The sequence below is a fragment of the Vitis riparia genome, chromosome 5 (genome assembly GCF_004353265.1).
Source record: "Vitis riparia cultivar Riparia Gloire de Montpellier isolate 1030 chromosome 5, EGFV_Vit.rip_1.0, whole genome shotgun sequence".
NCBI classification, from domain to species: Eukaryota; Viridiplantae; Streptophyta; class Magnoliopsida; order Vitales; family Vitaceae; genus Vitis; species Vitis riparia.
In genome coordinates this window covers 21,865,787-21,884,240 of record NC_048435.1, presented here as the reverse complement: position 1 = coordinate 21,884,240, position 18,454 = coordinate 21,865,787, and the positions used below count along the sequence as shown (strand labels likewise).

Genomic DNA, 18,454 nt, shown 5'->3' with positions numbered 1-18,454 from the left:
ACATTTGTAAGACACCTTCTCTAATTGTTGCAAAAGAACCTATTCACCCCCTCCCCTCTAGGTGTAATCCATAGGTGAGATTCATCTTCAACCTGCAACCTTCCACAACCCCACCTAACCTCAAGGCCCTTTCAAGGAAGATGAGAAATAAGCCTAAAAAGCAGCTCCCAACAATAGGGAAAATAAAACCACAGCAAAAAAACCAAAGATATTTAGATAAGGAGAAAGTAAGTCCCCAACAAACTTAATGGAGGTCTACTCCCCTCTGGCCAGCCTGTCAACTTCATGTTCAGGCAACATAGACTTCTAAGCAAAGGAGCAACTAGACTAGGAGAGAGATCAATAATCCAAAGATGCGGGAAAACATCTTTCAATGGCTCTCTACTGCCTTACAAGACAGGCTAAAATAGGCACTGAATCCACCCATCCACCTTTTTTAGCATTCCACAAAACTAAAATCTTGCCCTCAATAACAAACCCTATACAAGTGTCAAAGAAGTCCTAAAATCTGGCCCCTATGGCCCCTCATGTTCACTTTGAAAAATCTCTGTCTCTAGTCCTTGAGGAAATAGAGTGAAGGGATACACTAATATAACTAAGGAAGTTAATTTATAGGTTGGGACAATATATACATGTAACCAACTAATTTTGTTTAAAATGGATCATCCTAAACTCGTGCATTTTCTGCTTCAAGAGAGTCACCAGTTTGAAGCATGGTTTAAATAATTCTATACATGAAAATTGATTTCAGTTTAATAACACCCTAATGTTGAAGCTAAACCAAAATATTGAATCCACTCTAATCAACTTCGCAAAGCATTGTATTCCAATTCATAACTACTTGTCGTTGACTAACCAAATTGGTCAATGAGTACCCAGAGTACAACACCAACCACAACATCTAATAACCAAAAATGTATTGTGAAGAAGAGTGACTTCACTTCCATTCCAAGACCATCAAAAAGAAGAGTTGTCAAGCAGTTAGAATTACGACTAGTTTCATCAAATATATCACAATTTCAGGCAAATCAACATATTAAAACCTTTAGAAAATGGACCAGCAATCATTTAATTTGTAATTGTGAGGGTTAGAAGGATTGGTTGATGAAAATATCATGGTACCTTGATAACCTCTGCCTCTGTCAATGCTGTTGCACCTCCAATCATATCAAAATCTCCCTATTTAAGAGAAATTCTATTAATGGGAGCTTAAGTTTACATCAACTTCAACCAGCAAGTTAATGGAAACACCATTCACTCATTTGGCTACATGTAATTTGGCTGAGAATTAATGAAGAGATATAAAGATATAATAAGTATCTTCCATGATGCATACCTGAAGATAACGGTTTGGTGCTGAATGACCAATTGCTCTCCTATAAACATAGGATACTTCATATCTTTTGAAAGATGATTTCTACATCATAAAAAGAAGAAAATAACAAGGTCGAGTCATTATAAAGTAAAAGAAGTCTATTCATAGGCAAACAGTAGGTGTATATGTGCAAAAGAATGGAAAGTCCTCATCAAAATACATGCAAGTAAAGACATGGGCTATCTCTGGACCTTTGCAATTGATAGAATCATCAGTGCAGATGTTAATGTTATGATTTGTAGCTAAAAAGACCCTATTCTCTCGGAATAGGAACAAAATCTGAAAAATAAGTCTGCTTAAAAACAATAACTGCCTTTTGTATTGACTCCTAAATGGTAAAATACTAGATGCTTCAAGAAAACGATAGGGCTCCTAGCAAGATAGAATTGCTGAAAAACAAGATTGATACCGAGAAAAAAATGTCAATTCAGCTAGTGTGAACTTTAAGGAGGATGATCACTGAGAAGATAACAATAGTTAGTGGAGCATATTAGACGCATATCAGTCAGGATGCAAGAACATGGGATGGATTTGAAGAAATATTATGACGAATACATTGTGTGGGCAGCCAGGAAAGTCCACAGCAGGACCCTTAAAAATGGATGTGTAAGAAAAGGAAAAAGAAATGGAAAAAACAAAAAAAAACAAAAACCAAAAATTTTAGGACTGCCTTCATTCATGCTACTCCGATAGAGAAAGAGAAAACACCTACCATGTCCCACCTAATGGAAGCAGCATCCACGTCATGAGTTAACTAAAAGAGAGGTGATCCTAACATGCTAAGACAGACTATGGCCCCCACCTTCACTGGTTAGTGTGGAATTCCAGGTTTAGAGCCCTATTTTATAGGGCAATTTGAGGAGATCATTGGCTGTAGCCTATTTTAGTTAAGTTTTTTATTTGTTTAAAGAAAGAGATAAGGATAATATCTCCAGCCTTTATTTCCTTGGGATTGTTTTTCCCATTTGCTAGCTGCTAGAATCAAGGAGATTTATTGACAATCTGCTGTCATATTTCTTATATAAGACCCTTTTTAATCAGCTGTATTTTCAGAATGAATTCAATAGAGATTTCACCTTATTCTACAGTTAGCTTCCCTGGCATCTTCCCACTCCATCAAAGGAATATCTCTAATAATTATCTCCATACCTCTCCAAGAGGTGACAACTATCTCATCAGGTCACCTAGATATGTTACTACATCAAAATATCTCCTATACTTCATTGAAGATGCTTTTTGATAATTGGCTTTGCAAAATTCTAGATGTTACCACTGAGTTGTCATGCTCCTTCTCTAAGGTTCCTTGCTCAGCTAATCAATCTGTAAACCCATTTTTTTTATCAGCAATTGGACATTAGAAGGATTACTCATACCTCTTTGTATTTTCCATTCAATGAATTGACTAAATTTTTTTTCTCATTGGAAAAAAAGAACCTTAAGAGACTTGGTTTTATATCTAATTGGATGTTCATTGGGGGTAAGATCACTTAGATATTTTGAGCCTGTTTCATCTAAATTGAGAGTGGATCCAATTAGTGGACATGTACAACAGAAACTACATTTTTTTTCCAAAAGGATCAACAAGGTAGAAGGCGGTGCCATCTCATTACTCCATGGGCTCATATTCATGTGGCATAATTTCATCCGTGGGTTGTTGTGTAGCTAATTTTTCTCTAGAAAACTCTATAAATAGGCTTGAAAGGGCTTCATTCAAGAGGACTGGAATTTTGCTCTTTGAAATTAATCCATTAATAGCAGTGTATTAGAGCCCTACACACAAATAGCAGTTCCCCTAAGATCAATAGCTTTCCATTTAAAAAATGGCCAGCCCTATACTTCTTACCACATCCAAAGACATTGCACCGATCTTGGTCTCCCACAAGATACGCTGAATTGGACTTCTAAAAACATAATAAAAATTTAACAATCTTCTTTCTCTTTTTTTTCCCTGGATCATTCAGTTAAAAAATGTTCCAGGGAGAATTCATAGTTCTATCAATCAACCATAGTAGAAAAACCAAAGAATATTAGAGAAGGTTTCTCAACCGCTTCATTTGATCAGATTTTGTTACCTTGGGAAGGATTCCTCATCCTTTACATGTACTTTTAAATCCATATCAATGAATATGTTTGTTTATAATAAAAAATAAAAAAAACCAAAGAACCAAAAGAGAAGTTTTCCCTTTTCCTCAATACCTATCATAAATTCATCAAATAAAACAACTTAGAAAGTCCTTTTTCTGTGCATGAACTATCCCTGTGCTTCTTTTTTCGGAGCATGTAGAGCTAACCTGATCCCTCTGAGGCGTTACATCCATCAAGATATCTTTTGAATATTCTTTATAGGAACTCCCATATTTCCATAAGACCAAGTGAACTTTCTATACCACAGAATGTTTAGAGCAATTAACATTTTGAACATCCAATAAGGACTTCTCATCCACAGCCATTTCAAGAGCTCCACCACTTCATCCTTCCTTATTAACCTGTTTTGAAGGATGTCTCACAACATTTTCCAGAAACTCCACAGCACAACCATTTTGCAAAATAATCCTCAATGGGCCTTCTCTCCTTCCAGACATTTCAGACTGCTCCAAAACCCTATTCTCAACTGCTTCTCCCCAGGCTCTTTAACTAAAATGCTCCATTTAAGTATCCTGCCGAGCAGAAAAGAAAAAAGAAGACACAGAAGAGAGGCCTCATCATCACAGTCAATAGCAGAAGGGGCAAAGCCACCAAAGACATATTGGACTCTACTGCATCCTCACTGTTGGAGAAGTCTGAAAGGATTAACGAAGGGATCAGCATAAAGGCCCTCAACTTCTCAGCTCCGCTGTTTTCAAAAACCAGAAAGGTAAAAATCTCAATCTCAGCCAAGGCCCCAAAACTTTTGTGGCTTGTTGTTGCTAAATTTGCTTATCAAGATTATGGGGTAAGTCAAAAGCTACCACTGCTTTCAGATTTTGAAAATTAGCATGAGGTTGGGCGTAGTTCCTAAGTAGAGGAGCTATTGGTAAATTCCATCTTAAGGATTAGGTTGTGATTTGGCAATCGCCACTTTCTTTTCTATTTTTCTATTTTTTTTTTCTTCTCCTCTTTTTTTCTTTTCAAGCAAACATTTTGATTTTGTTTTCCTTCTTATAATGTTATATCCAAGTGTCCATACCCATTGTTGAGATTTTTTTTAGCCAAGTCTTCAAATCATCAAATTTTTAAGCGTGAGGAATAAGACATCCAAACATATAGCAATGTAGAAGGAAGGAAAGGGAAGGTGGAGCGTATTGATCGCTTTGATTATTCTCCTCATCCCTCCATGCCCTTTAAAGAGGGACCAATCTTCACTTAACCCATGATAGGTAAGAAGCACTCACAAAATTGAGCTTAAAGTTTCCATTTGAAGAGTTAAAGTTCTTAAAGTCTAGGCCAAACAGTTGAGCAAGGCTATTTATGTCCATCAAGGATTCTTTGGAGTTGGAAAACCCATCTATGTTGAATTTCCTAAATGCTCTTTATTGTGGTTAGCTTTGCCTTGTTAGTGTAGATCATTTTTGCTTGTGGTTTGTCTTGGGTTCTTTTTGTGTATACTACCTATATACGTAGGGTGTGCCCCCTCCTTTTAGGCGCTTCTTAATACATGATCTAGTTGTCTATAAAAAAAAAATGCAATTGCCACATGGATTTGTCTAAAGCTCTTAGCCATCTCTATGTGAATAGTGAACTAGTGAGGAAAGTGGTTGTCAAAATGAAATCCATGGAGACAGCAGGATGCTACAAGGTTGACAAAAGTAGAGGAGGCTAATCAGCAAGAAAAGGCTCTTACTACAGTTAGGCTAACGCATGGAATGCCAAATCTTTTGGCATGGTGACCCAAAATGACACCATTTGGATTATCATGTAATTTGGTGAAAGAACATGCAGGTAATACCCGTCTATTTAACTGTAGCAACCAATACCTGATTCGTAATAACCCAATTAACAAAAGGCAAACGCAGCTCATGACAAAGCTCAATCATGTCTCCTCCATGGGTCAGTAGCTTAACAGTATTCCTTCAATCATTAACCAAAAGTAATTAACTAGAACTAAAACAATAAAAAAAATAATGAGAATTAAATGGAATGATGATAACAAGGAGTTCGACAAAAAGAGGAACCTGATAGTTTGTGGGCAATCATCCAGCAAACGAATTGGTATAACTTCGAGACGCTTTGCACAGTGATGCCTAAACACTTCCCTTGTGACCTCACTAACATGATCACGGAGTTCAGTGTCTGAATCTGAGTACTGGATAGAGGATGTATCATCTCCAACTAACCTCAATCTTCCAACATGTTGGAGGTTTTTTGCACTTAACATTTCTTTGTCAAAAATAGCATTAACAACTTTATCATAAACACCTGTGTCCTCCGAAGTCTGCATTGTTCGTAGAATATCTGCATATATAGGGAAAACACCAAGGCAAAGCAACATGATTTTAAGCAAAAGCACAAAAGAGAAATAAAAGATGCAAATAAATAAATCTGACACAGGTTAAGAACTAACAAAATGCAGTAGGCATAAAATGCCTGACTATGTTTTCGATGTCATTTTCCTTATTTTGAAATATCCCCTCCATTTTATACTGCATAAAGTGTCAAGAAATGCTTGGAGTAGACACACAACACGATTCTCAAAAGTGCAATGAATACTTGTCACTTTCAGTACAACAAAAGAAATAAATAAACAACCAAATGAGACCAAGACACAAAACATACTAAACCTATACAAAAAGTTCTTCAACATTTCACTAAGGCAACCTAAATTGATTTTCTCCTTGAGGTTTTTTGGCCATTTCAGAAACAAACAGTCTATTCCCATAAAAGAAGCACCAAGAAGTATGACAAATCTGTCCTCCATAATATATCCACTACACAAATCCGATCAAAAGCAGGAAGAAGTTATCCACTCTAGAAAGCAAAGGTTTAGCTCCCCACTTCAAAAGTGGTTATAGCTATAATATCAATTTTTGAGGAGCTAGAAAATCCTCTACAAAAGAGATCAAATGTTTAGCTCCCCACTTGCTAACATATCCACCACAAGATTAGCTGAGGAGCACCCTAACTCTGAAGCGCTAACAAAAAATTGGCTAGATCACCCATCAATTACCATTGTGAAGAGAGAGAGAAGGGAGAATCCCTAATTATTGTTATTGAAATACTGTAAAGAATACACATTGGACTTGGGTATATATATACATGCTAGTGGGACCCACAATACAGTAAGGAAAGAAAAGGAAAAGGAAAAGTAAATAACCTAAATAACTATACATTATCTAACACTCCCCCTCAAGCTGGAGCATATATGTTATATGCACCAAGCTTGTTACAAATGTATTTAATTCTAGGACCTCTGAGAGATTTAGTAAAAATATCTGCTAGTTGATCATTTGAATTGACAAAACTAGTCGCCACACATCCTGATGCGATCTTCTCTCTAATGAAGTGACAGTCAACTTCAATGTGTTTGGTCCTTTCATGGAAGACTGGATTGGATGCAATATGCAAAGCGGCTTGGTTGTCACAGATGAGCTTCATCTGTTCATTCTTTCCAAATCTCAACTCCCGAAGAAGATGTTTCAGCCATATGAGTTCACATGTTGCCAGAGCAATAGCTCGATACTCGGCTTCAGCATTAGATCTGGCCACTACATCTTGTTTCTTACTCTTCCAAGATATTAGGTTACCTCCAATAAAAACACAATACCCGGAAGTGGAACGTCTATCTGTGGGTGAGCCAGCCCAATCTGCATCTGTGTAACCAACAACTTGGGTATGACCTCTATTCTCGTACAACACACCTTGGCCTGATGTGCTTTTGATATATCGAAGAAAGCAGATTACAGCATCCCAATGGCTATCACATGGTGACTGTAGGAATTGACTAACAACACTTACAAGAAAAGAAATGTCTGGACGAGTAATGGTGAGGTAGTTCAGTTTACCTACAAGTCGCCAATATCTCCCAGGATCTCTTAAAGGCTCCCCCTGTCCTGGTATAAGTTTGACATTTGGATCCATAGGAGTGTCTACCGGTTTACAGTCTAACATACCGGTTTCTTCTAAGATGTCTAAAGCATACTTCATTTGGGAAGAACCACACCGGAACTGAATTGAGCTATCTCAATCCCTAAGAAATACTTGAGTTTCCCCAAGTCTTTAGTCTGAAAGTGGGTGAAAAGGTGTTGCTTTAGGTTCTGAATACCATTCTGATCACTGCCTGTAATGACGATGTCGTCCACATAAACTACCAGATAAATACACTGCCCCGAAGAGTTATGATGATAGAAAACGGAATGGTCTGCTGTACTGCGAAACATGCCAAACTCCTGAACAACAGAACTAAAACGGCTAAACCATGCTCGAGGAGATTGTTTCAAACCATATAGAGAACGGCGTAACCTGCACACTAAACCAGACTCCCTCTGAGCAACAAAACCAGGTGGTTGCTCCATATAAACTTCCTCAGCAAGATCCCTATGAAGGAAAGCATTTTTAATATCTAACTGATAAAGAGGCCAAGAACGCATAGCAGCCATGGAGAGCAATAGACGAACAGAAGCTATCTTGGCAACAGGAGAGAAAGTGTCACCATAATCAGAACCATAAACCTAAGTATAGCCTTTAGCAACTAAGCGGGCCTTAAGGCGATCAACCTGACCATCAGGGCCAACCTTAACTGTGTAGACCCAACGACAACCAACTATAGATTTACCAGAGGGTAAAACAACAAGATCCCAAGTGCCATTGGAGTGTAAAGCAGTCATTTCATCTACCATTGCCTATCGCCAGCCTGGATGGGAAAGAGCCTCAGGGGTGCTCTTGGGAAGAGAAACAGAAGATATAGCAGAAACAAATGCAGTATAGGGTGAAGATAATCGATGGTAACTCAAAAAATTGTAAATGGGATGAGGATTACGAGTAGATCGATTACCTTTCCGAAGAGCAATGGGTAAGTCAACAGAAGGAGGCAGAGGCGAGGTAGAAGAAGCCGAAGGGATAGGAGGTGAGTCAGCAGGTACCGCGGCCAAAGAAGGAGGAACAGCGACACGATGACGGCGATGATAAACCTGAAGTGGGCGAGAAGGCACTGCATCAGGTGGGGAGATAATGGGAAGAGGTAAGACTTCGGAAACAGGAAGAGACTCAGAGGTGGAGAAAAACGGTGAGTCCTCAAAGAAAGTGACATCAGCGGAGAGAAAGTAGCGATGAGTCTCACAGGAATAACAACGATAACCCTTTTGAAGTCTGGAATATCCTAAGAAGATGCATTTTGTGGCTCTGGCAGAAAGTTTGTCCTATCCAGGAGTGAGAATATGAACAAAGCAAGTACAACCAAAAACACGAGGAGGAAGGAAATAAAGTGGTTGGTCAGGGAAAAGAAGGGAATGAGGAATCTGATCGTGTAATACAAATGAGGGCATACGATTAATCAAATAACATGCTGTAAGAACAGCGTTCTCATAAAAACGAAAAGGAACATGACTATGGAGAAGGAGAGTACGAGCTGTCTCAACAAGATGTCGATTCTTACGTTCAACTACCCCATTTTGTTGAGGAGTATGAGTACAAGAAGACTGATGAATGATCCCATCTTGGGACATAAATGAAGTAAATGGTGCAAAAAAATATTCCCTGGCATTGTCACTGCGCAACACACGAATAGAAATATAGAACTGGGTTTGGATTTCAGCATAAAATTTCTAGAAAATAGAGAATAACTCAGCTCGATTTTTCATTAAAAATAACCAAGTACATCGAGAATAGTCATCAATGAAAGTGACAAAATACTGAAATCCTAAAGTAGAGGCGGTTCAGCAAGGACCCCAAACATCAGTGTGGACAAGTTCAAAAGGAGACTTTGCCCGATTATTCAAACGCTTTGGGAACGAGACACGAGTATGTTTCCCAAGCTGATAGGACTCACACGCAAGCGACGACAAAAATGAAAAACTAGGGACCATTTTCTGGAACTTGGATAAACTAGGGTGGCCCAGGCGACTGTGGATGAGGAGGAGAGCATCAGTGGAAATGCAAACTGCAGGTGAAGGCGAGGTGAGGTGATAGAGGCCTTGAGACTCACGTCCTATGCCAATCGTCTTCCCCGTACTCCGGTCCTACAAGGTCACAAGTTTATCAGAGAAAGTGATAGAACAGTTAAGAGTGTGAGTTATTTTGCTGATGGAAATAAGATTAAAAGGACACTCGGGGGCATAAAGGACAGAATGGAGAGGTAGGGAAGGGAGAAGATGAGCGAAACCAAAACCTTTAGCCATAGTTTGGGAACCATTAGTTAAAGTAACAGTAGGTAAGGCAGAGGTAGTAGTAATAGAAGAGAAAAGATCTTTATTACCAAATATGTGATCAGAAGCGCCAGAATCTAGCATCCAAGGTCCAAGAGAAGATGTGTGGGTAAGACAAGCAGAAGCATTACCAGTCTGGCCAACAGAAACAACAGACGCTGACTTGGTGGCCTGATAGCGGAAATAGTCGTCATACTCACTATCAGTGAGGAAAATACTCTAAGATGTGGAGGAACTGGGAGGCTGAGGCGACTGAGGATCAGATGACTGGGCCACGTGGGTAGTGCGGGGAGGCCGCCCATGTAACTGATAACACCGATCACGAGTGTGGCCAAGCTTATTGCAATAGGTGCAATGAGGACGTTGGCCTTTACCTCGGTTACCACTGCGTCCTCCTCGAGAGTTAGTTTAAGAAACTAACAAAGAAGAATCTGAAGTGTTATCAGATGGCAAAGTCTGAGTGGAGGAGATACAGAGGAGGCGAGCAAACACATCATCCAAGGATGGAACGGAGAAACTGCCAAGAATCTGATCGCGGACGGTCTCGAGATCTGGACGGAGGCCAATAAGCGTAAGAACCATGAAGAACTTATCAATCTGTATGCGTTGATCCCCAACATCAGTAGTAAGAGGCATCACGGTCAAGAATTCCTCCTTAAGAGAGGCAATCTGACCAATATAAGTAGATAAATCCATGTCTTGTTGTCTGACATTGACAATAGAAGAAGCCACCTTATAAAGACGTTGGATATCATTCGTGTATAACCCTTTCGCTTGATTCCAAAATTTAAAGCATGTTTTGTAGGCCTGAAGATGATGCAGAATCTTCCTCCATTGTACTTTGTCAACCTTAGGGATATCCGCCTCCTGCGTAACAAGGTGATCCTCATAACCTTGACCCATAAACCAAAGCTCCACAGAGGCAGATCAGGACAAATAATTTTCACTGCCAACCAATTTCTCCAAAGTGATCATAGGAGATCTAGATATGACAGAGGAAAAAGTGGAACTTTTAGTAGCCATATCTACTTATCTGGTGAATGAAATACATTTGGATCGAAGAGAATGCTAATACGGCTTATCGTGGACTTCCTAAGACACGTGCAGGGCTCGGGGTGGAGAGGAAGTCATCGGAGGTCGCCGGAAAGGCGGTTTAGAGGGCCGACGGAGACAAAAAACCCCAAAAAATGCACTTTTAGGGCTCAGATGACACAAGCGTAGATGGAGGGTGGCTAGACGGCGTCAGGCGAGGCTGGAGGTGGAAGCGCGTGGCCGGAAAGTTCCCCACGCTCCCTCACGCGCCGGCGCGTGGATGGAATTCTTCCTCCGGTGCTTTGAGAAAAGTTGAAGATCTCCTCCTTGCGCACCTGATGGTATGGTCGGTGTCGGAAAAGGACTTCGCCGGAAAAATCACCGACGGTGAGGGTTTTCTGACGGCGATACGGTTGATCGGAAGCTTTAGGAGATGGGAACGGTGACCGGAATGAAACACGGTCACTGAAAGATTTCCCAGAATGGATTCACGGATAAACCAGAAATAATTAGGGTTTTTTTCTCCCTAGGCTTTGACACCATGTGAAGAGAGAAAGAAGGGAGAATCTCTAATTATTGTGATTGAAAAACTGTAAAGAATACACATTGGACTTGGGTATATATATACATGCTAGTGGGACCCACAATACAGTAAGGAAAGAAAAGGAAAAGGAAAAGTAAATAACCTAAATAACTATACATTATCTAACAACCATGAGTCCCTTTCTTCTTCACCCAAAATGGGACTACTGCAAAATCTGCTTTTATTATAAGGTTTGATGGATCCTTATCTTTGACCAACTTCAGGCCTTTGAACAAGGCTAATCTCTGTCTAATGACTAGACCCATTCAAGCATGTTTCCTCTAATCCCTAACTGCCTTGGGTTTCCAACAAACACCCATCAAAATTTAACTTGATAAGGAGCCCATTTAGGGAGTGTCTTCTCTGACAATCTAGGGAATCTGCATACTAGTAATATAAGCAATAGATGAAATCCCGCATTGTCTACAAAGTTCTCTATCAAAATCATCAAATTCCTCTCCGGCCATATACTCCCAATTAATGTGAGACCAATACACCACCTCTAAGAAGACCTCCAAGATCCTAGTTGGAACCCAGTTAAACCCCAGCAAGTCTAAACAACCTATGACAAAATGTCTATGCTACTAGGCCACACAATGGTACTAGCATTAAGGAACAGGTTGTTTTTTGGGCTGACCTTAGATGATTTCCATTATAAAGGAATTTGTTTTCCCACCATGGAAACCTAAAATTTATTTCCCCTTGAGAGTTGTTCTCTGCCAGATTTAGATGATTTTCTACCACCAGTTGAGGAGATGAAACTAGAGTAGATATTATTCCAAGCATTCAGCTATAAATCTACTCATGAGACATAATTTTTTTTTAATAATAAAAAAATAATATTTTATTTCATTAAAAAGTAAAGAGTATAATACAAGGAAGGATGAGATATCCTCTCACCAAAACAACAAGAAAGGAAATATATCATTCATAATACATGTTTTTGCATATTTCTTTAAGAAACCGAAAAATCTGAGGTGCATCTCTTTCCATACTACAAGTAAAAAATCATAGAGAACTAGCCAAATAAATGGCATAGATTATGCTTGTAGAGAGTGTAATACTTCATCAAGGAAAAAGTGTATAAAATTAAATGGAAGTTAAAATACATTTGGATTGAACCCTGTAGGTAAATAATTTTAATCTTCAGAAAATAAAACAACGCACACCGCAATCCCTGTAGGTAAATATTTGGATTGAACCCTTAGCAACTTAATAAAACCCACATCAGATAAACCCACTTCTGGAATAGTTAGCTTTCTTCTTTATTTTTTTTGTCAATAGGTTGCACAGATATGATTGTAATTTAGATCCTATATTTTAGCTCTTAATTTAGGGGAGTAGGATGCTTCCTAATTCAGTATAAGATAGGTAAACTTTTGTATTTTTATATAGCTATGTAAATCCTTAAGATAAATAAGAATCAATTTTTTATTCTTCACAAACTCACATGGTATCGAAGCATTCCTAGATTCTTTGGGAGTTTCTCCAACAACCTTTAGTGTCGCTTCCACCTTTCATTTTTATTTTTCTGAATGACCTTTATTATAAATTTGTCCATTTATGTCCAAAACACCCAAACTGATCAGCCCAAACATCATGTCACCCTTCAACAGTCAGGTTCCATTCAACCTGAACGCCCAACCATGCAAATCTCCACTTCCAAGTTAAATGGTAGGAACTAGGGAGTGCACTGCTCTATGACATAAGGTTATCTTGAGCATCTATGGAATGAATTCGAATGGTTGGGACATCAACATTTTAGTTAAGTGGTCGCATGGCCTTGGAAGGCTATTTTCCAGGTCATCAATGATTTATCTAATGATAGTTTTTGGTTCGAGACAAAAATCCACTTCTAAGAACAAATGATTTATTGATCAGAGATCTACTTCAAGATATTGTACTTTTGTGGGAAGCAACTCAGTTATGTGGAGAAGCAAGAGACAACAAGTAGCCGCTTGGTCTAGTGCTGAAGTTAAGTTACAAGCTATGGCCCTTTATCATTTGTGAACTCATGTGGCTAAAGGGTCTATTGCAGGAATTTACAAGTGCAACTTGAGGATCCCATGAGACTATATTGTGACAACAAGGCTACAATCAACATTGCTCACAACCCAGTACAATATGACAAAACTAGACATGTTGAAATTGATAGGTATTTCATTAAAGAAAAGATTGATAGTGGGTTGATTTACACTCCATTTGTCGCATCCAAACTACTAGTTCACGTCTTCAAAAGGGAATTCAGAATCCTACATTCAATTCTATGGTTGGCAAGTTGGGAATGGAAAATATCTTTGAACTAGCTTGAGGTGGACTGTTGGAATTCCTGATTTCATGGAGTTTATTTGATTTATTCTTGATTTTGTGCATATTTAAATTAGTTGACCATGTAAATTAGAGAATTGGTAATTTAGAGGATTTGTAGGAAGAATTTTAGGAGTAGGTTAGTTGTCTTATTTGGTTTCCATTTATTGTACAAGTTGTATATATATGCATACTAATTTTCAATGAATGAATAAGAAGATTTCTTATTTTCCAACAAATTTGTGGTACGGGAATCAATATGACTTTGCAAGTTCTGAGTTTTACAGAGTTTCATCAGTTCAAAATTCTCCTATTTCATCTATCCTAGACTTTCTCCCCCTCTTAATTGGAATTTTAACAATAGTAAAACCTCACCAATTCAGAGAATCAGAGATGGAGAATCTTGAACGACTAATGTCCATTCTCAATAGTGTTAACCTATCACCTTCATCCCTAGATGTGAGAGCTTGGTCATTTTCACCTTCGGTTTATTTTGGTCAAATTTTTTTCCTAGCCTTATCTAATCAATCAGTTTTAGTTCTCTCTTAGTAATTTCATTTGGAATCAAAAGCTCAATTAAAGGTTAAGGCATTTGCTTGGTCAAGGGCTAACAAATACCAATAACTTGCTTCAAGTGAGAAAACCTTTCAATGTCTTTAGTCTAGATTGTTGCACTCTTTGTATGAGTTGAAGAATAGGGTTTCATGGGAATAATTTTCTTTCATTGAGATTATTCTTTTATAGAGTTTACAGCATATACAAACCCTTCAAATTAGGAAACTAAATCACTGATTAAAAGGAAAGAATAACTACTAACAATTACTTTCCTAAAAATACAAAGATTGACAACAAATAAATAACTCCTAATAATTACTTTCCTAAAAATACAAAGATTAACAACTAATAAATAATTTACAGCTTTACAAAGTTATTTCTTTCCATATCAGTTTCGGTTTTCCAACAGTATGGATGGTGGCGAATCTATAGATCACTTTTTTTACGCTATCCAATGACTTTAGAGTTATGACATAAGTTATTTAGACTGATCAACTTGGTTTGGGTTCCTCCTAGTAGTGTCTATAACATGTTGACCATTTCTTTTAAGGGGTTGGCAAGCACAAATAGGAGCAACATTCTATGGTAAATCACTTGTCTTATGTTGATTTGGATGGTATGGCAGGAAAGAAATGAAAGGATCTTTGATGATAAGTGGAGGGCATAAAACATTATGGGACTAAGTCTGTTTCTATTCATCTTTTTGGGCATCTACTATTACAACTTTCAAGGGTATTCCTCTCAACTTTATTCAACTCGATTGAATTTTTCAATATATAGATCAAAAGGTTTAAAATAATAATATCAAGATGTTTCGATGTCTTCTGGTTTATTTTCTTTTCCTTTGTTTTGATCAAGTTAGTATTTAGGAAAGGATTTCTCATCCTTCTCTTGTTTACTCTCTTAATGAAAATGAAGTATATGGAGTGGCATCAATTGGCCATGATTTCCTTGAGAAGCAAAGGGAAAATGAAGTATATAACCAGATCTGCAAAGCCTCCAACAGAGGATGACCTGAACTATGAAAGTTGGGAGGCCGAGAACTCCGTGGTGACGTCTTGGCTACTCCATTCAATGCAACTGGAGATCAGCAAGACATGTCTACTCCTGCCCACTGCCAAGGATATTTGGGAAGCAGTCACAAGAACATACTCCAAGGGAGGCTTTGCATCTCAAATATTTCAACTAAAGCGGCAGATTATCAAAACTAAGCAAGGTTCTTCAAATGTCACAGAGTATTACAATCCTTTCAAAGCACTGTTGACAAAACTGGATCTCTATCAAAATGTGGAGATTGAATCAGCTGCAGATACAAAGAAGATGAAGGACATGTTGGAAATGGAACGAATATTTCAGTTTTTGTGAATCTAAATCCTAAATTTGACCAGGCGTTTGGTTAAGTGTTGGGTAAAGATCCTTTTCCCAACCTTGATGAAGCTTTCGCTCATAACCGAAGGGAAGAGAGTTGTAAGGAGCTAATGGGTGGTAATTCAGGAGTTCCTACAATCAAGAATTCAACACTTGTAGTGTCCAAGCCAGGCTCTAATGCAGAAAACAACAAGAAACCAGTAGACAAAGAGAAGATGTGGTGCAATTACTGCCACAAGTCTAGACATATGAGGAAAATGTGCTGGAAGGTACATGGGAGACCTCAAAATCTGAAAAGTTCAGAGGAAATTAAGCAGCAAAACCTGGACATGATAATCAAATTACCACAGTGGAAGAAAACCAAGACACTTCAAGGTTCAACAAAGCTGATATCAAAAGACATAGGAGATTGCTGAGCCAACTTGAGGACAGTAATGCAACCTCAACTCCAAATTCAGGTTCTTGTTCCATGGTTCAATCAGGTACAAAAGAATTCATTTCTTCCAAATATTATTCAAATACTTGGATCATAGATTTAGGTGCTTCAGAGCATATGACGAGCAATTCAAACTTTTCCTGTAGTTATTTACCATGTTTAGGAAAATAGAAAATAAAAGTGGCTGATGGCTCAATTTCATCTATAGTTGGTCAAGGAACTGTGAGAATCTCACCCACCTTGTCCTTAAACCACAATCTGTTGTCTACTAGAAAGATCACAAAGGACCAAAATTGTCTGTTGAGTTCACTTCTTATTGTTGTTTCCAAGACAATTGGGCATGGTAAGTTAAAAGATAGTCCAAGGTCCCAAAGATTGGTTTCAACCCACAAAACCAATGCTGATTAGATTTTTCTTTAGCACAACCGTTTACGATACCCACCAGTTTCCTTGTGAAAAAATAGTTTCCTTCTTTGTTTGAAAATAATGATGTTGGTAATTACCATTGTGAATCATGTACTTTGACTAAACATTATCGAGAAAGTTTCCAATAAGAGAATTTCAATTGATCTCGTCATTTAGTTTGATTCATTTGGATGTTTGGAGTCCCTCTCATGTCAAAATTATTTCAGGGTCTCACTGGTTTGTTACCTTTATAGATGATTGCACTAGAAACACTTGGGTTTACCTAATGAAATCAAAATTAGAAGTCTCATCTATTTTCCTTGTTTTCTACAAATTAGTTGGCACTCAGTTAGGGACCAAAATTCAAACATTCAGATCCGATAATGATAAGGAGCATTTTTCATCCAAGAATTAACAAGCCCTTCGGAACATGAGGGTACTTTGCACCATTCATCATGTGTTGACACCTCCAACAAAATGGGTTGGTTGAGAGGAAAAATAGGCATCTATTGGAAGTAGCTCAAACATTCTTGTCCCAAAAGGGTACACTCAAACATATGGAATAGACTACCAGGAGATGCTTGCACCAATGGCTAAAATGAATACAATCAGAATTCTTTTATCCTTGGCAGCAAATAAGGATTGGCTTTTACATCAGTTTGATGTGAAGAATGCTTTCTACCATGGAGACTTAGAATGAGAAGTCTACATGGATATTCCACTGAGCATAAATCTGAGAAAAATAAGGTATGCAAGCTTAAAAAAATCCTTTTTATGGTCTAGAGTAATCACCATAGACTTGGTTTGGGAGGTTCACCAAATCAAAGTTAAAGAGAGGATGTTTTCAAAGTCAAGATTATCACACCTTATTCATAAAAAAAGGTCCTCTATTGGAAGAGTCATTGCACTAATTACATATGTAGATAACATCATTGTCACTGGTGATGACATTGAAGCATCGATGGGATTAAAGACATTTAGCAAAAGAATTTGAAATCAAAGATGTGGATAAGGCATTTTCTTGGGCCAAATCCACAGATAGGAGATTAACTCTGACTATTGTACCTTCTTAGGAGGTAATTTAGTTACTTGGAGAAATAAGAAACAACTAATGGTTGCTCACTCTAGTGCAAAGGTGGAATTCAAAGTCATGGCTCAAGGGATGTGTGAACTACTCTGGCTGAAAATAATATTTTTCAATGATGTTGTATTGTGATTAAAAAAAAAAAAGAAGAAAAAAAAAAACAATGGCTATAAAGACAGTCCATAATCCAATACATCATGAATGGACCGAATATGTGGAAGTGGATAGACATTTCATCAAGGAAAAATTAGAATCAGGACAAGTTTGCACTCCATGCTTTTCATCCTTTAACCAGTTAGCCGATGTGCTCAGTAAAAGATTATCTAGTACAGTTTTTCATCAGCTTGTTGACAAGCTTGGTATGCAAAATATAATTGCACCAACTTAAGGAGTGTTGGAATAATTGACTTATTATTTTTTTCTATAAATAAGCTGCACAGATATGATTGTAATTTGTATACTATATTTTAGCTCTTAATTTAGGGATTAGACTGTTTCCTGGTTTAGTCTAACATACACCAACTCTTGCATTTTTATTTATCTATGTAAATCTTTTAGATAAATGAGAATTAGTTTTTTATTCTTCACAAGCTCACACCCAATCTATATCTATTAAAGATATGTAAAATACTATACCATTAACTAAAATTTTCAAAAATATAATTTCTAACTTAAAAGAATTATTAAAACAAATTGAAAGTGGTAATCAGGTTTGGTCTTGGTGGGAAGCCTTTTTTTTTTCTTTTTGAAACAAAGAGGAAAAAAAGGAAAAAATAAAAAACCTAACCTTCAAGCCGAAAGTAGGAAAAGGAAAAGACTGGACCAATTGCCAATACAAGAAAAAGAATATATCAAAATAAGCACCCAATAAAGAAACAAAACCCAAATGAGGGAGGAAGTCCCAATAAACACCTTGAACAAGGACTTCCCAATCTTAGGAAAGTTATTTTTGCTATCTAGTTGTCTGACAGCA

General features: G+C 37.7%; 1 protein-coding gene across 5 annotated transcripts in view; it reads right to left on the bottom strand.

Annotated features, from left to right (window-relative positions):
• Nucleotides 1-18,454, bottom strand: part of LOC117913774 (eIF-2-alpha kinase GCN2) — a 105,691-nt gene that overhangs the window by 22,196 nt on the left and 65,041 nt on the right. For all 5 annotated transcript variants that reach the window (XM_034828806.1, XM_034828809.1, XM_034828808.1 and 2 more), the window contains exons 17-20: nucleotides 5,527-5,806; nucleotides 5,329-5,422; nucleotides 1,337-1,417; nucleotides 1,123-1,179 (exon numbers count right to left, since the gene is read on the bottom strand). In XM_034828806.1, the coding sequence (XP_034684697.1) occupies nucleotides 1,123-1,179; nucleotides 1,337-1,417; nucleotides 5,329-5,422; nucleotides 5,527-5,806 (512 nt within the window). The remainder of the gene's footprint in view (nucleotides 1-1,122; nucleotides 1,180-1,336; nucleotides 1,418-5,328; nucleotides 5,423-5,526; nucleotides 5,807-18,454) is intronic.